General features: G+C 39.3%; 1 protein-coding gene across 2 annotated transcripts in view; it reads right to left on the bottom strand.

Annotated features, from left to right (window-relative positions):
* The window catches only part of ABCB11 (ATP binding cassette subfamily B member 11), an 86,842-nt gene that overhangs the window by 41,528 nt on the left and 23,903 nt on the right, over positions 1-21,411 (bottom strand). For both annotated transcript variants that reach the window (XM_021702735.2, XM_044913323.1), the window contains 7 exons: positions 17,090-17,177; positions 15,802-15,935; positions 13,936-14,107; positions 10,883-11,007; positions 9,155-9,329; positions 3,026-3,139; positions 465-575 (listed from right to left, as the gene is read on the bottom strand). In XM_021702735.2, coding sequence (XP_021558410.2) covers positions 465-575; positions 3,026-3,139; positions 9,155-9,329; positions 10,883-11,007; positions 13,936-14,107; positions 15,802-15,935; positions 17,090-17,177 — 919 coding nt within the window. The remainder of the gene's footprint in view (positions 1-464; positions 576-3,025; positions 3,140-9,154; positions 9,330-10,882; positions 11,008-13,935; positions 14,108-15,801; positions 15,936-17,089; positions 17,178-21,411) is intronic.

The raw sequence follows: 21,411 nt of genomic DNA on the forward strand, positions 1-21,411 counted from the left end.
CAAAGACTAATCTAGTGACCCTTGTGAACTTACAGATAGGAAGCGGGAAAACTACAAATGCAGCAGCTTTTCTTTGCCAGAAGTACCCTACCCACTCAGTGTTTCGCCTTCTGCATCTGTACTTCTGGATTGTTCTGACTGCCTTGCAGTTTATTCAGCTTATGCTTACAATGACAGGCCCTGCCACTCATTTCAACAGAGGATCGCACTTAACTTGACCTAAACTGAATGGGTTGCCAGACTGTGTCCTCCTCAGGGATTTGCACAATGGTGTTACCACAAAGGAATGTGACTTGTTGCCTAAGAAATGACATGATGCCTAAGGGCACTTGTAGAGAAACGTACTTCTGTTCCTTCTTCCTGCAAACTGTCGTGGTTCAGAAAAACAAGTAACTTGTGGCCCTGGATATGAATCATCAAAGAAGAAAAATGCCGTCATTCCCAGAGAAAAGATGAACACTTACCTTCACCTCTGGTCTGGAAGGATAGTGGAAGGTCACATTATGGAATTCAATTTCACCCTTAATTCGATCCAACTTGTAACCCTCCTCTGACATGCAGTCAATGTTGGGTTTCTGGAGTAGAATATAAAAGGAATATAGCTACAACAAATACATATGCATCTATTGTCCATCCTGGTTTGAATTTACTCGTAAAACAGAACAACAACCAGGTAAAACACTGCACCAAAGTTGCTTCCACATTAAATATTTATTAATAACAGTAATAATACTAACATATACTGAGATATTAATATGAGATATATTACTAGATATGAATACTATTAGCATATCATATTACACACATAATATATTAATAGATAACCAAACATACACAAAGAATTAATACATAATTAATTATAATGAATATGAAATAAATGTCAGTATATAATTGATATATAACTTCACATTAATTAAATAGAATTAATTTAATTATTATTACTATTTGTTGATATATTGCTATGACATATATTATTGTATGACAATATAGTAACAATATATAACAATATTGTAATATAATATGTAGTATTGATCTATAATTATGTTAGTATATAATATATTATTATTATGTATTATTATATTATTGGGATACCATGGAAGACAATTTACAATTGTCTTTTTTCATTTATGTAATTGTCACTATAACCTAACTAGACAGGTGATATGCTCAATTGTTCACTGAGGAAGTAGAGAGCTCTCAAGAGAGGTTAAGTATCTTTCCTAAAGCCACACAACTGGTCAGCCAAGCTGGGGTCCAATAGTACTCTACATCTGAATACCTATCGTAGATGATAATTAAAACTAACTGAATGTCCTTAAGTGGTATCCTCAAATACTACCAACTTTCAGTTGTTATGCTGAATTTCACCTCTGTTGTTGTTAGTAGTGAGCCTAATCTAGAATTTAACCATTCTAGTTAATCAGACAAGAATGAGGGCCATCTCCTGCCACCAGAACACTCCAGGGTCAGCTTCTCCCTTCTACACTTGTGAGATAAATTCATCATCATATCTCTATCTGGGGCAATAGTGTAATCTACTTTCTTCCTCTCGGGTCTCTCGTAAAGATAATAAAGTAATTTTTAAAGGCCTTAGTTTTTTGTAATAGCTTCAAAGGCCTTTTAGACTCATCATCTTATCTAAGCATATAATAACCCTAAGAATGAGGTAGAGTTTGGATAACTCAATGTGTCTATGTGGTTTTCAACAATCTGTTTATACTGCAATATATGAAGCCCCAGATATAGAACAGATAAAGTGATGAACAGTCTCCTCACGCAGGTTTTATGCTTCATAAATACTGAAGATTTAGGGGACCAAAGAAACACTTCTGGCTTTCCATGGCTTCCAGAGAGGAAGAACAACATCTTGCTCTCTTCCTCCTTCCATTCTCAGATTTTGACTTTCTAGCTGGACCTTCAATGCACTTCAGTAGATTAAATCCTAGCTAGGCTACCAGAATCCTTTACAAGCTTGTAGAAGCTTTCTGTCACAGTTAAAAGATAATCTAAACCTATGAACTTGGCCTTAAAGACTTGCATTATCTGGCCCCTTCCTCTCTCTCCAGCCTCTGTACTCTTGCTCACTCTGCTCAGACACACTGACCTTGTTTTAGGTCCTTGCATTCACCAACCCTTTTCCAACCAGAAGCGCTCTCTTCCAGGAATAGCCTCCCTGCTCTCACTTCCCATGCCCCGCTCCTCCCCTAAACCTCACTTTGCATGGCTGACTCTCCCTGCGGTTCTCAGCGCAAATACTACCTCCTCAGAGATGATGTGCTCCTCACTTGAAGACTCCTCCCCTCACCCCAACCGTTACCACGCTATTTTATTTCCTTTATTGCACTGATATTATCCTAGCTTTGAATGTACTTACTTCTTTTTTCAACTTTCATTTTTCACTGAAGTAAGTTTGGTTTCAGGTGTACAACATAGTGATTCGACAATTACATTACCAAATGCTCACCAAGATACGTGTAGTTACCTTCTGTCATACAAAGTTATTACGATATCACTGGCTACGTTCTCTATGCTGTACTTTTCATCCCAGTGACTTATTTATTTTACAACTGGCAGTTTATCCCCTTCACCCCAACCCCCTAGCCCCCTCCTCTCTGGAAACCACCAGTTTGTTGTCTTGTATTTATGAGTCTATTTCTGTTTTTTTGTTTGTCCATTTGCTTTGCTTTTTGGATTCTCCATATAAGCGAGATCGTATGGTATTTGTCTTTCTCTGTCTGACTTATTTCACTCAGCATAATACCCTCTAGATCCATAAACGTGCTTACTTCTTTATTGCCTGTTTTCCAGTGTGATAGGAAAGCAAGGGTCTTATTTGTTCTATTTCACTCTTGTGGTCCCAACTCACTATGGGGTCTGGCTGATGACAGCCCCTATTAAGTATTGCTGAATTAAGGGCATTGTGATAGCCCCTCATTTTTCTTAACATTGAGGGTAAATTCCTCAGAACTTCATTTTTCTCCCCACCCCCAACCTGTTCATGGCCTTTACTTTGGCTTTCACATACCTGGTCTATTGTCTGAAAAATGCCGGTGGCCGCTGCACGCCCAGTTGCAAAGGCTTCCAGACAAGATGATGCATTGCCAAGATTTAAAGCTCCTAATAGAATACTGAGGAAAATCTGAAATGAAAAGAGATAAACATAGTTTTCGCGTGTTTTTGTCAATTTGTAAATAGTGCCATCATTTGGGCTATCCATGTGAGCTCAGATATTTCTCAGAAATATTCTTCCATGGGAGTTTGAAAGCTAAATAGCTCTTTAGAAACACCTGGAATAGTTTTTGTTCTGCAAAGTATCTCCAATTTTTCTATTGTTATGGTTTAAAAGACTACATTATATTTAAATGAACATCTATGGGTAGAACACTACATTACAAGAGTGTAGAACACTATCCTACAAAGAAGAACATATTTTGAAATGAGTATGAGGTCTAAGCAAGGCAGCATATAGACACAAAGTGAGTTAGAATAGTGATATGATAATTCAGTTTGTAATATAAACAGGCTTATATAGTCTTCTGGTTAAAGGGTAACTGAAGCAATGAAGACAGTGATCAGCTTGATTGTTGTAGAGATAGGTACAAGCAATATCGGTTTGCTACTATATTGTTGCTACTAGTAGACTAGTCCTAGGATAACTACTGCTATTACTACTACTACTACTTTTACTAATGTATATTTCTAAGTGCTTTACCTGTATTACTTCACTTAATCCATACAACAAAAGAGAAAACCAAGGTGTATGGACGTTCCCTAACTTACCCTACATTCCAACATGTATTAAGTGGTAGAGCAGTATTTGAAACCCAAGCTCTTGACTGACATTCTGTTTCACAAGCAGACCCATCTGCTGCTGGTGGCATGCAGTTGGTATGGTGAGGTTCCTGGGCAATGATGAGGAAGCTGTCCTTTAACTCACCAACCCAGTCATCTCATTAAGTTAGGGGAAGGCGACTTGATCATGAGCAGATGTTCCTACCAAATAGCACTCTGTGTTTATCAGTGCCGTTTATAAAGGAAGAAGTAATGAGGCAATTTGTCACATGCCTCTAGGAGGAGCACAAGAGTCCTTTTGACCAAACAGGTGCTGGTCACATGATGCTCATGGGGGATGTTTCATTGGCCACCATCCTTCAGGGACCGGAGTTACCTGCTGAGCTGAAGATCGGCTGCTGCCTGAATGTAGTCTTCAGGCAGTCAAATGAACCCAGTCTGTAATGGTTTCCCTGCTTTCTTTCAATCTTCTGTCTGGACCATGAGACTCCTCAGAGCCTCCCAGCTACCTCCCTTCATCTTCAGTAACCTCCATTTCACATATCATGATGATGTGCACCAGTGCCCTCTTGCCTTCTCCCTGAATTCCCCTCTCCATGTGTGGGACAAACATTCCCTTTTCATCTTTCTTGTTCCTTTCCCTGAATTACAGAAGGTAGTTCCTCCTATGGGCAGATTACTTCATCTTTCAAGCCCCAATTTCTTTATCTGTAACACAGAGGTACTGAAAGCATACACCTCATGGGACTTTTATGAGCATTAAATGAAATAATTAGTTTAAAGGTGATGAATCCAGTGTTAGCCATGTAAATAATAGTGATGTTGAAAGAAGCAAGATTCCACACTTAGGAAGTGGTATGGTGAATAGACAAAACAGTACATCTCTAAATTGGGTTAGGACCACATTTATCAGATTTCTTTCCAACTGAACAAAGGAAGCCTTCCACATGTCCTAGATCAGGGGTCAGCAAACATTTTCTATAACACGCCAGATAGTATGTGTTTTAGGCTTTTTAAGGCCAAATGGGCTCCGAAGCAATTACACAACTCTGCCATGTACTGCAAAAGCAGCCATAGACAATAGTGAACAGATAATTGTGGCTGTGTTCCAATAAAACTTTATTTACAAAAACAGGCATCAGGCCGGATTTGGCTGGTGGGTCATAGTTTGCTGACTCCTGCTCTAGGTTCTAGGTTGAATCACTAGGGGCCTAAGCTGAGGTTTGCAGTCAAACCCTGCTCAGCCTGGCTTTGCAAATGCCTCCCTCGAGGTACTTAGGGAAAGAGTGGGTGGGACAGGACAGAGGCATATACCTAGTATCATCACAATGGCTAGCACCCATCCCAACAGACCATCATTTCCCACCCCAAACATTTTACTCTAGCCCCGTGGACAAAAGTGTGGGAGTGGGAAAGGCCAGGGAGACCACCGGGGAACAATCTATCTATGGGTGTGCTGTGCTGAGGAAAAGGTGGCTCCCTGGAAGCCAGATCCAGAGGCAGGAAAACAGTGGTTAATGAGTCAGGCCTCTGGAGGCACAGGCATGTGAGTTTATATCCCCCTTCATGCCCCTCAACACATATTTTTCAACCTCATGGCTCCATTTCATTTTTAAGTGGTAGTACAATGACATCAATACAGAATGAAGTTTTGATATGACATGTGGTATTTGTATGAAATATGTCGCTTAGTGCTTGATACCTTATACACACTAAATAATGTTACTCTCTATTCCTGCTGTTATTTTTTATTATTGAGTCCTGAAACCTGGGAAGCACAAAAGAGCAGCCTTCTGCACTCTTCAATTCCCTTTCATCTTCTCTCCTAATAGATCACAGGGTTTGGTTTTTGTCTGTGTACAGGTGATACCAATCACAGTCATTTATGTGAACAACTTACCATGTATGCTGAATTACCATGCAGCCAATAACGATTTTATTCATCAAAAAATATATTCGATTAACCTAATTGTTGATTACTTTAGTGGATTGATAACACTCAACTCAGCTCATGTGTACTCAGACTTCATAGTTTGCTACTCAGAAGTATGGCCAAAAATGTGCCTGCACACATGACTGAGAGAAAAAGAGAGATGGAGGGATGGAGGAAGGGAGGGAGGAAGAGAGAGAAAGAACAATCAATTATTATACTGTTAATGGAGGTCTCTCATTTTTCCAAAGGGATCTTTCTTAAGGTGTAAGCAGAGGCTTGTAGGAAGGTGTTGGAGTAAGAGGTAAGGTTAATAATCGATGATTAAAATGTTAGAGACACATAGTCTGTCACATCTGCACGTAATAAGTACTCTCTCAGCCCAATTATTTACAGAAGGTATAGACAAGAGTGGACACTTGAAGCTGAGGAGTGTCAAATTCGTTAAACTAGGAGGCCATTAGGCTGAGGTTGATTTAATGCCTTAGTAGCCTGCATGAGCAAACCAAAACCTAGGCGCAAATGCCTCAAGGTTAAGACATCAAAAACCTAAGGGCAACCAATCACAAATGGTCAATTAAGCTTCCCCAGGCAAGGCAAGTGCTTAAGCCAGAGCCAATCAAATCATTGTTTTGCTTTGCTTCTGCCTCTTCTCTATAAAAGTTTCCCCCCTCTCCCCACCCCTCCCCCACCCCCAACCCCGGATCCTGTAGGTAGAGAGTGGCTTCTCATCACTTCTGGCTTGGCGCTGCCTGATTGGAATTATTTTTGTTTAAAGAATCTCCTAAAAATTTTAGTATGCCTCAGTTTATCTTAGAACCATAACATTGGATTCCTGCTAGAGAGAGTAACCAAGGCGTTTTTAAATTCAGTGTTTCCAACTAGAATTGTGTATTATTTAATTTTCAATTTACCAATTCATTCTTCCCTCTGAACTGTTATTTGGGCACACCTCTGTCCTCTCCTTGCAGTCATGGAATGAAAGGAAGAATGTCTTTTCTCAGCACATGTTTTTCTGCAGAACGAGCAGATACAAGCATCTAGGACTGCAGTCAACTGGTAAATGTTGAAAGTTCTTAAGAGTCATTAGACCAACAAAGATGAGGGACTTTGTAGTCAGGTTTCTGACCTGCAGTACTTTCACTGGATTTTCAAATGTGCAAAGCTATATTAGAGTTGTTAAGAAAGTGCTTAAATTATAATAACAGCAACATTTTCCATCTATACCATCCATTTAAGGTTCAAAAGACACTTTAACATGTCGTCTCATATTTAATTTTTTAAAACAAAGTTCAAGTGATGCCAGTTGTTCATCTTGCAAAGAAGAACTGAATTTTTAAAAGTTGTTCTTAGTGTATCATCAAGCTGTTAATGAGATAAAGTCAGTAGAGCAGATTGACTATGGTTTGACCTCACCACTGATAATCATTTGTAAATAAATAAATGTATTTGTTTAATAAATTTAAACAAATAAATAAAATTCCATTCAACTTTCCCTAGAAATGTATTTATATTAAAGCAGTAGATCTCAAATTATAAGCTATCAGCTAGCAAATTTCTAGTAGATAAGATTTTGGCATTTTTCATTGTTTAATTGGTACCTATCTCACCTAGAATCTTTTTTTTTTTTTTTAGATTTTATTTATTCGATAGAGAGAGAGAGAGAGAGCTAGAGAGGGAACACAAGCAGGGGGAGTGGGAGAGGGAGAAGCAGGCTTCCCGCTGAGCAGGGAGCCCGATGCGGGGCTCAATCCCAGGATGCTGGGATCATGACCTGAGCCGAAGGCAGACGCTTAATGATTGAGCCACCCAGGCTCCCCCTACCTAGAATCTTGAGCCAAAATATTTTATTTAAGAATCATATATGAAACTGCTTCACATCTCCATGCTTTAAAAATTAACATACTTAGGGCACCTGGGTGGCTCAGTTGGTTAAGCGACTGCCTTCGGCTCAGGTCATGATCCTGGAGTCCCAGGATCAAGTCCCACATCAGGCTCCCTGCTCAGCACGGAATCTGCTTCTCCCTCTGCCCCTCCTCCCTCTCATGCTCTCTGTCTCTCATTCTCTCGCGCGCGAATAAATAAAATCTTAAAAAAAAAGTTTAAAAAAAAATAAAATAAAATAAAAAATTAATATACTTAATTATGGGGCACCTGGGTGGCTCAGTCGGTTAAGCATCCGACTCCTGATTTCAGCTCTGGTCATGATCTCAGGGCTATGAGATCGAGCCCTGCATCAGGCTCTGCCCTCAGTGCAGAGTCTGCTTGAGATTCTCTCTCTCTCTCTCTCTCCCTCTCCCTCTGCCCCTCCCACCCCTTGTGCATGCATGCTCGATCTCTCCTCTCAAATAAATAAATAAATAAAATCTAAAAAAAATTAATATATTTAGTTAAATAATTAATAGGCCAAATGAAACATGTATTTCATGTTTTATCTCCCTGGCCTCCTGTGTGGGGGCAGGAAGGGGTGGGCACAAATGTAAACAAACCCAAATGTTCAATTCCATTCAAGGATTCTGAAGGAAAAGTTCAGCAAGCCATACAACAGAATAAAAGATTGGGCGAGCATGGGAGGCCTTACTGGGAAGGTGCTGTTCAGCTGAGAATTAGAACAATGACAAGAGTCCAGCTGTAATGCGAGGAGCTGTAAGCTAAGGAGGAAAGACGTTGGGTTTGTGAGCAGGAGGAAGAGATTTCTCTGATCCTAGCCACACTCGGTTACCCTGCTATTCACTGCTAACATCCTTGTCTTCAATAGCATTGTCATTAGGCATTGATGTGGTTGTTTAATTATTGCCTCTCTTCCCCACTGATCTATAAATCACACCAGGAAAAGATCACATTTCTTTTGCTCACTATTGAATCCTCTGTGCTGGCATATAGTAGATGCTCAATAATTCTTGAAAGAACAACGGAAAAAATACTGAAAATTAAAGCAACCAAGGCATTCGTGATAACATGGCTCTGGCACAAGTGAACAATAAAATAGGGTCGTATTACCTGTTCAGTTGAAGATATCATTGGCTTGGTATCTTAGTAACTCATCGTGTTTCACAAATACGTCCATTAGCACATATCTTATACTATTATTACACTTAAATACATGAGCTATTAATTTTTAGCTGAGAGATCCCTGACTTCCCATTTTCATGGCATATTACCTTTTGGACTCAGTCAGAAAATCATTGTTTTACAGCTACAGAATTTTCAGTTAAGCGGAAATCATTAAATCACTGGTCTCATCAACTCAAATGCTCAGTGTTCCTTTACTATAAAATGTGTAAGTATTGCTTGTTTCTGCAGATGGACTCCATCAAATCACTGCTGCTCTCCTCCCTCAGACAATAAAGGAATAAACAAAATGCCTTCACTGTAGGCTTTTCCGAGATTCCAGCAGGAAATGTTATGTCTAGGTCATTAAGGTCAAAGTACCTGGACGAGGGTTCCTGGCGTATATTCTCCATCCTCTAGGACAAGTTTGGAGCCGTACCAGAAGGCCAGCGCATAACAGAGGAAGATGAGACACCACATGAATCCAGTAAAGAATCCCAACACGATCCCTTTTCTAATTCCCCAACGCTGGGCAAACACAAGATTTTTCTCGTACCTGTGAAGAGAAAGCATTTGTGTCTACATCAGCAGCAGCAGCAACTCAAGTTAGAATGTTTAAATCAGCCACAATGCGGTGCTTTTACTCAATGGTCATAAAAATCACCCCAGACACACAGCAGCTTTCGGGAAAGAAAATGACAAACTTCCGTGTAGTTATTTAGCTTATTTCAACCTGGCAATGAAATGTGTTGAAGGAACAATGCCTAACCAAACCTCATGGCTGATTACTTCTTGGATAAGAACAGTGTGAGAAAAGTGGGAACTTTACCCCAAGAGAAAAGAATTTTCAACACAAATGTTTGGACATGAGGGATCCAGTACTATTTGTGCTTGAATTGTTTTTACCAAGTCACATGGCATGCTTTCTATCAGAAAATGATGCAACTGTTTTCCCCCAGGTTCAGAACCAGTGCAACTCATCTCCGTGCACTCATCCATCTGCCCCGTGACCAAGAATGCTATGTTGTAACATGACCGGTCAGGTTCACAGCCATGGGACATGGATAACTATGTAGAAATTCAATCTAAGCACTAGACTGCAGTGACTCTATGATCTAGCCATTAATAACTGGCATTGTCTTGAAGCTCAGACATTCTGTAACTGCCTTCCTTAGTCTCAAAAAATAAATTCATGGAGAACTTTTAATATTTTGCAGGACAAAGTGAAGGTCTATCCTATGTTTGTTCCATTTTCAAAACATTTACAAAGCTGCTATTAATAACAATAATGAGTATCTTTTATGGTGGAGGAAGTATCCTACTGAAATTTTTTGTGAGAAACTAGGTAACTTCACTCTATAAACCAAAAGAAGCAAAACAAACAAAAACCAAAAAAAAGGAAAAGAGAACAGAGATTGTAAATTCTATTCTCTTTTTTTATTTGGTAACAGTTGAGACTGACATCGTCATACTAGATCTCAAACTCATGAAATAAGAGTTGAATTAAATTGGTGGCTATTTTATGAAATCAGTACCTGGCACTGGCACTTAAAAAATACTAGATAAGAGGAAGAATTAACAAAATCAAATTCTCAACAACTGTGTTGTTTGGGTCATTTAGGTTTTTTATTTTCATTAAGAATTAATCTTCTGGAATGATGGTCTGTAATATACCAACGCTAAATTTTGTTTGAGTAAATGGAAATTTCATCAGACTTTAAAAAGAGCATGTAGTACAGTAGCTGAATAAAAGACACTGAATAAAAAATGTGTTGAACTGCATTTTAGGTATCTCACAGCAAACAGTGTTACAGGCCATGAGGTATAATATGCATACATACACACCACCAGAGTTGAAATAAATACCTAACCTAAAATGGCGTTCTAAAAATCTCCAACTACAACATTTTCAAAAACACACAGCTAAAGGCTTGGGGGTCCTTGTAGTGCTTTGCCCAACTAATTACCCTCAGCTACCTCTTGAATAAAATCTCTCTCACAGTAAACAGACCAAGGTAAATCTGCCACTTTGTACAAAATAGGGAAGATTCAGGGTAGTAGGTCAAACGACGAAATTCAGGAAAGTGGTGGATGTTTCAATAAACCAACCTTTCAACCTCTTTTTTTTCACCACCAAAAGCAGCCACCGTTCGCATAGATGAAATGACTTCATCAGCCACTGACCCTGCTCTGGCGTAGGCCTTCAATTCATAGTCAGTAAACTTGGACACACTCTAAAATCCAAAAGAAGAAAACAAAACCAGGGAATTAGGTAAGTCAGTCTGTCATTCAGTGATTCATTTAGCAGAGTAAGTATGTGGTGTGGTTTCGTACAAGACTAGATTCTCGCTGTAACGGTGTTCACGGAGGAAAGAATCTGGTCCAAGTTTGACCCGTGTTAAGCCCCATCCACGAATGTCTGGTTGTTAGCATACCAAAATGACTTCTTTAGAAGTCAGCCTCAAAAGCCTTCTCACAGAGTAAGTCCCCAATAGGGCATTCTGTGAGACCACAGTGTTACACTCATTATACTAATGAAGTTTGCAGATGATTCCATATCACATTTCATTGCTGTTGACCACAGGATGTTTGCACAATTTATGGACAAACACCAGAGACAGAGACTGGAGGTTAGTCAGAGTATATAATTGGGAGAGAAGTCCTGACCATACAGAGGCTCATGATACCACAGAGGTAATTGCACAGGAGAAAGCTCCAGATAAATATTACGCCATTTTGACTCAACTGTAGGGGCTCAACTAACTAGCTTTGCTCTTTACAAAAGGAACCAAAAAGACATTACACTTAATATTTAACAAATTACTTTTTCTAAAATTGGACTTGGATTGAGTTGTAATTACAATTAATCACCAAAGAAATCCCTGGCACAGATGAAGATACCAGAATGAACAAAAGCAAATATTGTAGAAGTTCGATTAACTCAGAAATCTAAAATATATATAGTACCCAGACTAAAGGAGTTTATCTTCCAAGTTTTTCCGAACTTTTAGCAGCTTAACTCTTCTCAAACAAAATCTTAAATGGAACTCTAAGATACAAAATAAGTAAATGTAGTATTGTTACAACAAATTTATGTCACAAGTCCACACTTTATAAAAGTTGTGAATTGAAAAGGCAACAATAGGGAAAGTAGGGCTATTTTCATCAACATGAAAATATGAATTTAGGTGTTATGAATGACATTACAGTTTTTACCACAATCCTCTTCTAATTTATTTCTAAATTATGTATTGAGGAAATTAAGTAGTTGTGAATATTAATAGTTTTACTGTAATTTAATGTACATTAAATAACCTCAGGATACTCCCGTTAAATTGATACAGGAGTTTAAAAGATGTAAATTGGAAAATATTTTTATAGATGTAAATTGGATTTTAAAGATGTAAATTGGAAAATATTTAGCATGTCAAACTAAACTACCTACCTATTTTATTTAGCATGTCAAACTAAACTACCTACAATTGCTCGTGATTCTCATGGAAAATATAAAAGTCAGACTCAGGCATACAAAACCCACAATAACATGTAACATGTCATATATTTTGCCCACTCCTACTTTTTAATTTTTTTTTTATTTTGGTCCTGCTTTTGAACTGCTTAGTGAAGTTGCTTGTATCATTTTATACAAACATGCACAGACTTGAATTCAAGAAGAAACCAGTGCAGAGCTACATTACAAATCAGTGACACATTTACAAGAACTTGAAATATGGGCACTTGAGATAGCAAGAGAAACCATGCCCTAAGCCTGTTAAAATCAAGTCACCCAGGCTACATCTCCACTATGTTGAAATGTGACATCTGACCCATCTGAGTATGAATATTAACCACAGGTTTGAGGAAAGAGATTAAGTGTATGGGGGTGGGGGAAGCTGAATCAAATGTTTGCAGAATCCCCGAAGATCCCCCATGGATGGTGAGGCTTCCCTGGAGTGAAGCTTGAGAGTGTTTGGTAGGAAAGACTGTCACAAAGCTCACACGTTATGGTGGATTGGAAAAAATAAAAACTAGTATCTCTTGAGCAATTAATTCTGTGCCAGATGCCAGGCTAAATGCATAATATGGATTATGCCTTAAGTCATCACAGTGACCTTTATCCTTATCTTCAAGATGAGGAAGCTAAAGTTTTGACATGCTAAATATATCTTTCTTGAGCCAGATGGTAGAGTCAGGGGCTGACCAACTGAGAGGAGTGAGCTCTTGGCCTTTGTCAGTCTGTACTACCTGGGAAACGTTTGAGTAATATAGCCAGTGGATTGTCGAGAATATTTTGCTAGAAAATATTATGGAGATTGGTTTCCTGCTGCTCAGTGATATGAGTGTATTCAGCTTGCCACCTGAATTCTATTCTCATTTACAGCAAATTATTAGTTTGCCTGATCCCGTGACCCGCTATCTGCTGTCTCTGCTCTAAAAGTATGATACAAGAATTTATTAATCCTTGGGAGTATTTTCTAACTGGGATGACCCAAAATTCCTACTCCTACACTTTTCTTGGCCTGCATGCCTGGGGAATGGAGATACCGCTGGGAACGGGTCAAGTGACCTCTTCCTGAAACTGATTAGACTGCCCGGAGAGCACAGCTGTGAATGCAGAAATCTCCTTTATGTGTTTGTTACTGATCTGGGTACATCTGTTGGGCCTTTTTGAAGAAAACATCTGAGCTTGGGAGACCATGGGAAGCAATAGGCATATGAGAGAGTGGATGGGGATTTGAAATCAGGCTCCTTTGTATTTGAATCCAGTTTTGTCACTCACTAGCTGTGCAGTCCCAGACAAGTCTCTTTACCTCTCTGAGCCTCCGTTTCTTATGTTTAAAATGGCATTAATGCTTTATAAGATTGTTGTAAAGATTAGAGATAATAAACATGAAGTTCCTAATAGTGCCTGGCAAAATAGTAAATGCTCAATAAATGTAGTTGTTATTGCTATTAATACAATAATATTTATGTTATTAAAATATCATCAGTCCCTGGATTGATGGAATGTTATTTGATACTGAGGAATAACCAAACAAAATAAATCAAAACAGTGATAAATAATGTTGACTAAACATACACAGGAAAAAGGAATCAAGTTTCACATTTCTGGCTGTTTCTCAGGGCAGATGTCCTGGAGAAAAGTGAGAAGACATTCTTACCAGACCAATGATGGCTGCTCCAATCCCAATGAGAGGGCTCACAGAGATAATGACCAGGGTCAGTTTCCAACCCTGGTAAAATCCCAGCAGGAACCCACAGATGCTCGTGGTCATGCGCTGAATGAAAATGGCCATTTGGTCGGCAATGGCATCATTGACTTTGTTAATATCCCTAGAAACGAGAGACTTGGATCACTAAAACTGAATTTGGTCAATTCAAATGCCTTGTTGAGAAAACCCAGCCTTTCCCTTCTACTGCCATCTCTGTACCCCATTGCCTATGAGAAACATAACAGCCTTTCACATTTGAAGAAACTTGCTATAGCTTGTGAGGTCATCAAGCCTCTCCCTCCCTCACAGCCAAGTAAAGTTTTCCTCAACCCAGGTTTCCCAACTGGTGTCCATTCAATGTTGACAAAGACTTTCAGAAACCATCTTATCTGTCCCTTTCTTTCTATAGCTCATATTCTTGGTCTGTCCTGAAGAGCCCTTCTTTCCTTCTTTATACCTGCTAAATCCTTTCAGCCTCAAGGTGCAACCCACACGCTACCTAATTCATAAAAACCCTCGAGGAAAAACTAATATAGTCCTCCCTGTGTTTGCATAGCAATGTAATGAATCTGTGTTTGTGTGTGTACGTGTATATAATTACTGCATTCTGCTTATAGGTAGTATAGAATAGTGGTTAAGATCACAGACTCTGGGGCCAGACTCCGAATTTGAGCACAAGCTCTTCCTGGGCAAATTACTTAAACTTTCTGTACCTTAGTTTCCTCATCTGTAAAATGGGGATAAAGACAGAACCTACCTCAATGGGTTGTAATGAGGATTAGTTAATATATGTTAAGTATATAGAACAGTGCTTAGAGTATAGTAAGCTATCAGTGTGTCAGCTTTATTTATTTACTTGCAGTTTTTATCCCTCCAACAAGGCTGTAAGTTCCCTGAGATCAGGAGTTGTGTGGTTTATTTTTATGGCTTGCATACGGTAAGTCCTCTAGAATATAGGTTGAATATAATTACATTAAATTCATATTCCTAGGAACATTCTCATAATCTCTTGTTTAGATGGAGCAAACAGGGCTTAGGACTTAATAGCAAAAAAAGGACCTAAGATATTACCCAGAGATTTGACAGTTGTATTCCAGCAAGGTTAAGTATCTATTCAAGATCACAGTAAGTAAGGGGCAGAATGAGTGCTAGAATCTAAGTATCCCAACATTCAGTCTTTGGTCTTCACTATACTACACACTCTCTCATGGGACCTCATGGGACCCCAAATTCAATTCAATAGGATTCAATTGCTTCTAATTACTCAGGGCTCATTCAGAATACTTGGAGGAGGAGGGGAGGGGGGGCTATCAATTACCCCAACTGGTCTTTAGGTATAAACCAGATTTAAATCCAATTGTTTAGTTTCAATGTTTCTCAAACTATTTTGGATTTTTTTTTTTTTTTGGTCTTTGTTTTTATGTGCAGAAATGACCTCAACAGACAAGGCAAGATAATTCATTCTAAGTACATTGTTTTTCCCTATAGATACATGGACTGTGACATCCCTCAGTCTCTCTTTTAGAGGCCAAATAGCCCTACTTCTTTTAACTCTCTTCTGTAATCCTTCATTTCTAATATTTTAATCCAGGGCCTACAAACAAAATTGTAGTATCCTGGCTTTCAATTGTTAATAATCATATCGGATAAAGCATTACCTATGAAAAAAGCATGTTACCTGTAAAAGCCCAACTTAAGAGACAAAATGTATCCAAAATAACTGAAAATGTGTTTCTAATTGTTATTTAATTTAGAAACAAGGGTTCTATGATCAAAAGCGGACACATACATTAAAACCTCCTACCAGGCACTTACTCAGAAAATCTTGTATTCAGCTCTCCCACGGAATTGCAGTCGAACCATCCTATTTCCATTCGCATTACTTTCCTAAAGGAAACTTTTCTCATTTTCTGTATCTGACGAGCTGCAGCAATCACCCAAAAGCATATCTGAAAACGGAGCAAGGATGTTTGGCATTGTGATGTTAAAAATATTCATTCAGTCCTTCTCTTTTCAGAAGAAAATACTTTCAGTATAAGCCTTGAGAAAGAGAGGAAAGTGATTCACAGAATGCCAAGTCATGGGACGGGCCGTGTGAGCTCAGGCACCTGCTGCTGAAAGTGGGGTGAGCGGAACAGCTGTGGCCAGAGAAGCTAGAAGGTTTGGGTGTGAATTTGGTTTTGCCACCTGTAGATCTAGCCTTACCAAGCTTCACTTTCTGCATGCGTAAAGGAAGGCTCACAGTGCCAAAAAGAAATTCTTGCTCTTATATCCCTATTTTTGCAAGGAGCTTCTGAGTGTATTCCCCCTGCCACTCCCCACCGCCCCCCCCCCCCCGAGAGGCCTGCCAACAAGCATGTATGCATAGTTTTCAGACTGTTGGACAATGATTTTTCAGAGAACGGAAGACAAAAATTATGACATAAACAGGGAATCTACTGTTAGCTGTCCCCAACCAAGCAAAGTCAGGCTGTCATTAAAACTCTCAGTACCAGAATGGGGAAAATGGATTCATTTCTCTTTACAGTGAACATGAACTTCCTGGAATTCTTGAATGAATGCGGGTTGAGGGGATTCATTATTTCTTCTACAGAAGAAGGTAAAAGATGAAATATTTTTCTTCTTTAATAAGGGTTAAGTAACTCCAGGCCCTTCCATGGCTTAAATCTAGACTAGATTAACTTTACAGAATTGGGGTTGGAACACAGATTGGTGAGATTTTATCAGTGAAAGAGAAAAAAAAAGTAAAGTTTGCTTTCCTCCAACCCCCCTCATGCATGGCTTTCTCCAGGGTGCCACACTCCCTTTACAAACACACCCACAACCGCCTATTTTTGAGTTTAGAAGATAAAATAGAGGGGGTGGGGGAGGACAGGGCATTGAAATTCCGTTTAGTCTCCATCCCTCTAGGCAACTGCGTGTATTTTCCTCCCTGTCTGAGAAGAATCCTTCCCCATCCTCTCATCCCTCCTCCACCTCCAAATAAAACTGTAGTCCTTAGGGCTTCCGAACAACTTAAAAGTTAGAGAGTGCACTTTGCAGTTCATTGTAATGTCTCTGAGCCCAGATGTTGATCTATAAATAAAACGGAGGAGCCACTCACTTGAATATATCCTGTGATAAGTACTACCAAAGCGATCCCAGCATAGTAACTGGCAAATCGGATCATTTCACTTTCAATGTCCAGCAACCTTCAAAAGAGGGGGGGGAAATGTTAAGATTCAGAAGTAGGGTCAAGCTTAGCAAAGATTACATTTGCGGGTACAGAGGAAAATAAAATATGAAATATGCGTAAGCCTTCTTATCTATGTAGAATTACCATCGATCCAACCAAATCTCTACCTAGACCTGGTGTGGTACCAAGTCCAGCAAAGCTGCCTACTCCCTTCGTTTTCATTTTGTTTTTTTAAAAGATATTATCTATTTATTTGAGAGATGGAGAGAGAGCATCCGTGGTGGTGGGGGGGAAGAGCAGAGAGAGGGAGGAGCAGACTCCCCGCTGAGCAGGGAACCCCATGCGGGGCTCGATTGCAGGACCCCCGGACAATGACCTGAGCCGAAGGCAGACGCTTAACCATCTGAGACCCCCGGGCGCCCCCGCCCCCTTCCTGTTTATAGGCAGAAATGACTCACTGGCAGTTGGAAGCCAGAGGCAGTAAGACGGCAGCCCAGTGCTCTGTCTACCGAGGCCCTTCACTCCGGCTCCTTACGCAGTGATGGAGGAATCAGTGCGAGGGAGAGGTTTTAAAAAGCCAGACTGGTGTCTGCAAAGACACTGGCGTGGACTGTAAATCAGGAGGCTTTACTATTACCTCCTCCAGGAATCTAAGCCAGCTTTTCAACTCTTCCATCTCAAAGTGACACTCAAAAATGTGTGTGTCGTCATCCCAAAGAAGGACAAAAACACTTTATCAGCTAGTCCTTCTGCTGACTGCCGCCCAGGGGGTTTCACTCTCTGGTACAATTTCTAAGGTGAGAATTTGTGGGGAATAGCGAGAAAGCTCTACAGCGTTTTTTGTTTTTGTTTTTTTCAGCGCAGCTACCACGCTGCGGCACAGGGCTTGGGGGTTGGCAGGGCTAGGGAGGGGAGGCACAAAGTAGTCTGAAATTGCTTTCAGAAAATAAAGAATAGGGTACTTGGAACATTGACATCTTGGTTGATAACAATTCTGACCCTTGAGGATGCTCTAAATGATAGCGAGTCCATTTCTTTAGAAAACCGGAAAGCAGCATCTTCCACAGAGGTGCTCTCATCCTCCCAGCTCTCTGCTTCCCGCCAGACCTCTCTTCTGGGACCCAAGCTTGACTTGTTCTCTCCCTCTACTGAACTTGGACTACGTGGTGAAGTAAAATTTCTTTAATTCAGAACAAGCTATTATTATTATTATGCCAGATTTTATTGCCATCTCGCACTATTATTCAATATCTTCATTGAATATATTTATACTGAATAGATTTATGTTTGTTTTGCTAGATTGCAAGCCACTTGAGGGCAAGGGCTTGGTTTAGGCTGCTTGCTCACACTGCCCGAAGCCTTGCACAATACCTTACACATAACAGACACAATACCTCAACAAATGTTCCTTTATTTTGCTTTGACTTTTAAAATACTTATAAGGAAGGGAAATAATTGCCTTGGTCAACCCTTCTTTGGAGGGATAGTCTCCAAAACAGCTAATATGTCTGTTCACCACATTTCTGGTCTTTTATGATGGTTTAAGGGAACCCCAAGAATGAACAAGACCTAAAAAACTTATATGTAAGTATCCACAATCAGAGGTTCTCACAAAAATTAAGTATCTCTGGATAGGATGCATAATGAAGAAAAAGACTTCTAGTGTGTAAATGAGGCCACACTCTTAGTTTTCTGTGAATTTTTTCATTGTGAAATGAAATTTGGGTGTCCAAAAACAGAGAACTAGGAGTATTTGTCAAAAGAGTTTTACTTAGATTTCCTGTGGTGCGTTCCTTCTACACACGCTCTAAGCAGAGGGGACAAAATGGCTGCCATGGAAGACACAGCTGCGAGGTACAAACAGACTTACTCAGACTGAAATTACTGAGCACTGACCCATCTCCAGAATTTATTGGGGCAAACTTCAGGAGAATTATATCATTGCTGGATGGTGTGGATAAGGACATGTGTAGTTTATGATTCTGTTCATTCCTGAGGCACCCCAGAGATGAATGGTGAACTCATTTTTATTTTATTCTTGGGGATAAGAAGTTATTGGGATTTTAGAAACTATTTGAGAATATTTCTGGAACAACAGGACAAACCTATCAGAAAAACTGATAGGAAGGAAACAAGCAAGCTGGCTTGGCTCCTTTGACTGCACATCAAATTTTTTATCATCTGGTGGAAAGTTTTCTTGTGGTTATAAAATCCTGGCAAGGATTTTTTAAAGTGTGCAGGTGACTTGGCTCACCAAATGGGTGCCTTTCTTTTTAACAGCAAAATTGACATACATCTACTTGACTAAATTAAGATTCTCCTGGCTCGTTTGTTGAGGAGAGGAGAGGGCAGAAAGATGACAATTGGGGGGAGAGGTAAGATATATTTTACAAATTATTAAGATATGTGGATTCTTACTTGCTTTTAATGAAAAATAAATGCAGCATAAAATCAAAGTACTCAATTTATACCTCAAGGTTTCAGATTTACTAAAGCCATAGGACTTTCATTTTAAATACCTAGGAGGTCTTTATGACAAGGTGCATTGCTTCACATGGAGTTTTCCTTTCAATGGTTTTCATGCACTGTAGACCCTGTAGCATTAACATTTTAGAGTGAAATCAGTGTCAGCTCCAAAATGAGCATCACAGGTTGGCAGAAACGTGCCCACGTCCTACTCTCAGAATGTTGGAGCCTCTGTCTTAATGCATAGGACATCAGCCTGTGGACAAATGGCAAATCACTGGGTAAAGCTGCTTTACAGAACATCTATACACTGTGGTAGCTTACTGCCAGAATGGCTGGAATTTCCTTTCAGAGAATCTATGACAATTTTTTTTCACCCAGGAAGCTATTTTTTTGTTGGTTTGTTTTTCATGCAACTTTTTATTTTGAGGTAAGTGTGGATTCTCATGCAATTGTGAGAAGTAATACAAAAAGATATACGCCCTTTGGTAATACCTTGCAAAACGACAGGACAATATCACAACCAGGATGTTGACATTGATATAATCAAGATCAGAATGTTCTCATCACCCCGATTGTTCATGTCACCCTTTTACATCTACACATGCTTGCATCCAGCCTCCACTCCCCCCTTAATCCCTGGCTACCTCCTATCTGTTCGCTATTGCTACAGTTTTGTCATTTGAAGAGTATTATATAAATGGAATCACACAGTATATAACCTTTTCGTGTTGGTTGGCTTTTTTTTTTCACTCAGCATAATTCTTTAAAGTTTCATAAATTATTTGTTCCTCTCTATTGTTAAGTAGTATTCCATGGTATAAATGTGTCACAGTTGGTTTAACCACTCACCCATTGAAGGATATCTGGGTTGTTTCCAGTTTTTGTTACAAATAAAGCATCTATAACCTTTATGGATAGGTTTTCATTTCTCTGGGATAAATCCACAACAGTAGAATTTCTGGGTTGTATAAGACTTGCATGCTTAATTTTTTTTTTAAATTGTCAAACTATTTTCCAGAGTACCTGCACCATTTTGCATTCCCACCAGCAAGGTGTAAGTGATCCATTCTCCCACATCCCCACCAGCTCTGGTGTTATTACTATTTTATTTTAGCCATTCTGATAGATTTGTGCTGATATCTCATTTTGATTTTAATTTGCATTCCCTAACCACCAATGTTGCTAAATATCTTTTCATGTGCGAATTTGCCGTCTTTATATCCTTAGTGAAATGTCTGTTCTTGTGTTTTTCCCACATTCAAATTGGAGTTTTTCTAACCATTGAATTTGGAGAGCTCTTTTTATTTTCTAGATCCTAGTCCTTTGTTAGATATATAATTCACAAATATGCTCTCCCAGTCTGTAGATTTTCTTTTCATCCTCTTCACAGGGTCTTTTGCAGAGCTGAAGTTTTTCATTTTGATGAAATCCAATTCAACAATTTTTCTTTTTATGGATTGTACTTTTAGTGTCAAGTCTAAAAGCTCTTTGTCTAGCCTTAGACATGAAAATGGTCACCCACATATTTTTCTAAAAGTTTATAGTTTATTTTTAACATTTAAGTCCAAAACCCATTTTGAGCTATTTTTTGTATGGGTTCATTTTTTTCCCTATGGATGTCCAACTAGTCATACACCATTTGATAAAAAGTTTGTATTTTCTCCATTGAATTTCCTTTCCACCTTTGCCAACAATTAACTGGACATGTTTGCATGGGTCTATGTTTGAGTTCTCTGTTCTGTTCCTCTGTCAACACCACACAACCTTGATTGCTGTAGCTA

Source organism: Neomonachus schauinslandi, chromosome 3 (assembly GCF_002201575.2).
Source record: "Neomonachus schauinslandi chromosome 3, ASM220157v2, whole genome shotgun sequence".
NCBI lineage: Eukaryota > Metazoa > Chordata > Mammalia > Carnivora > Phocidae > Neomonachus > Neomonachus schauinslandi.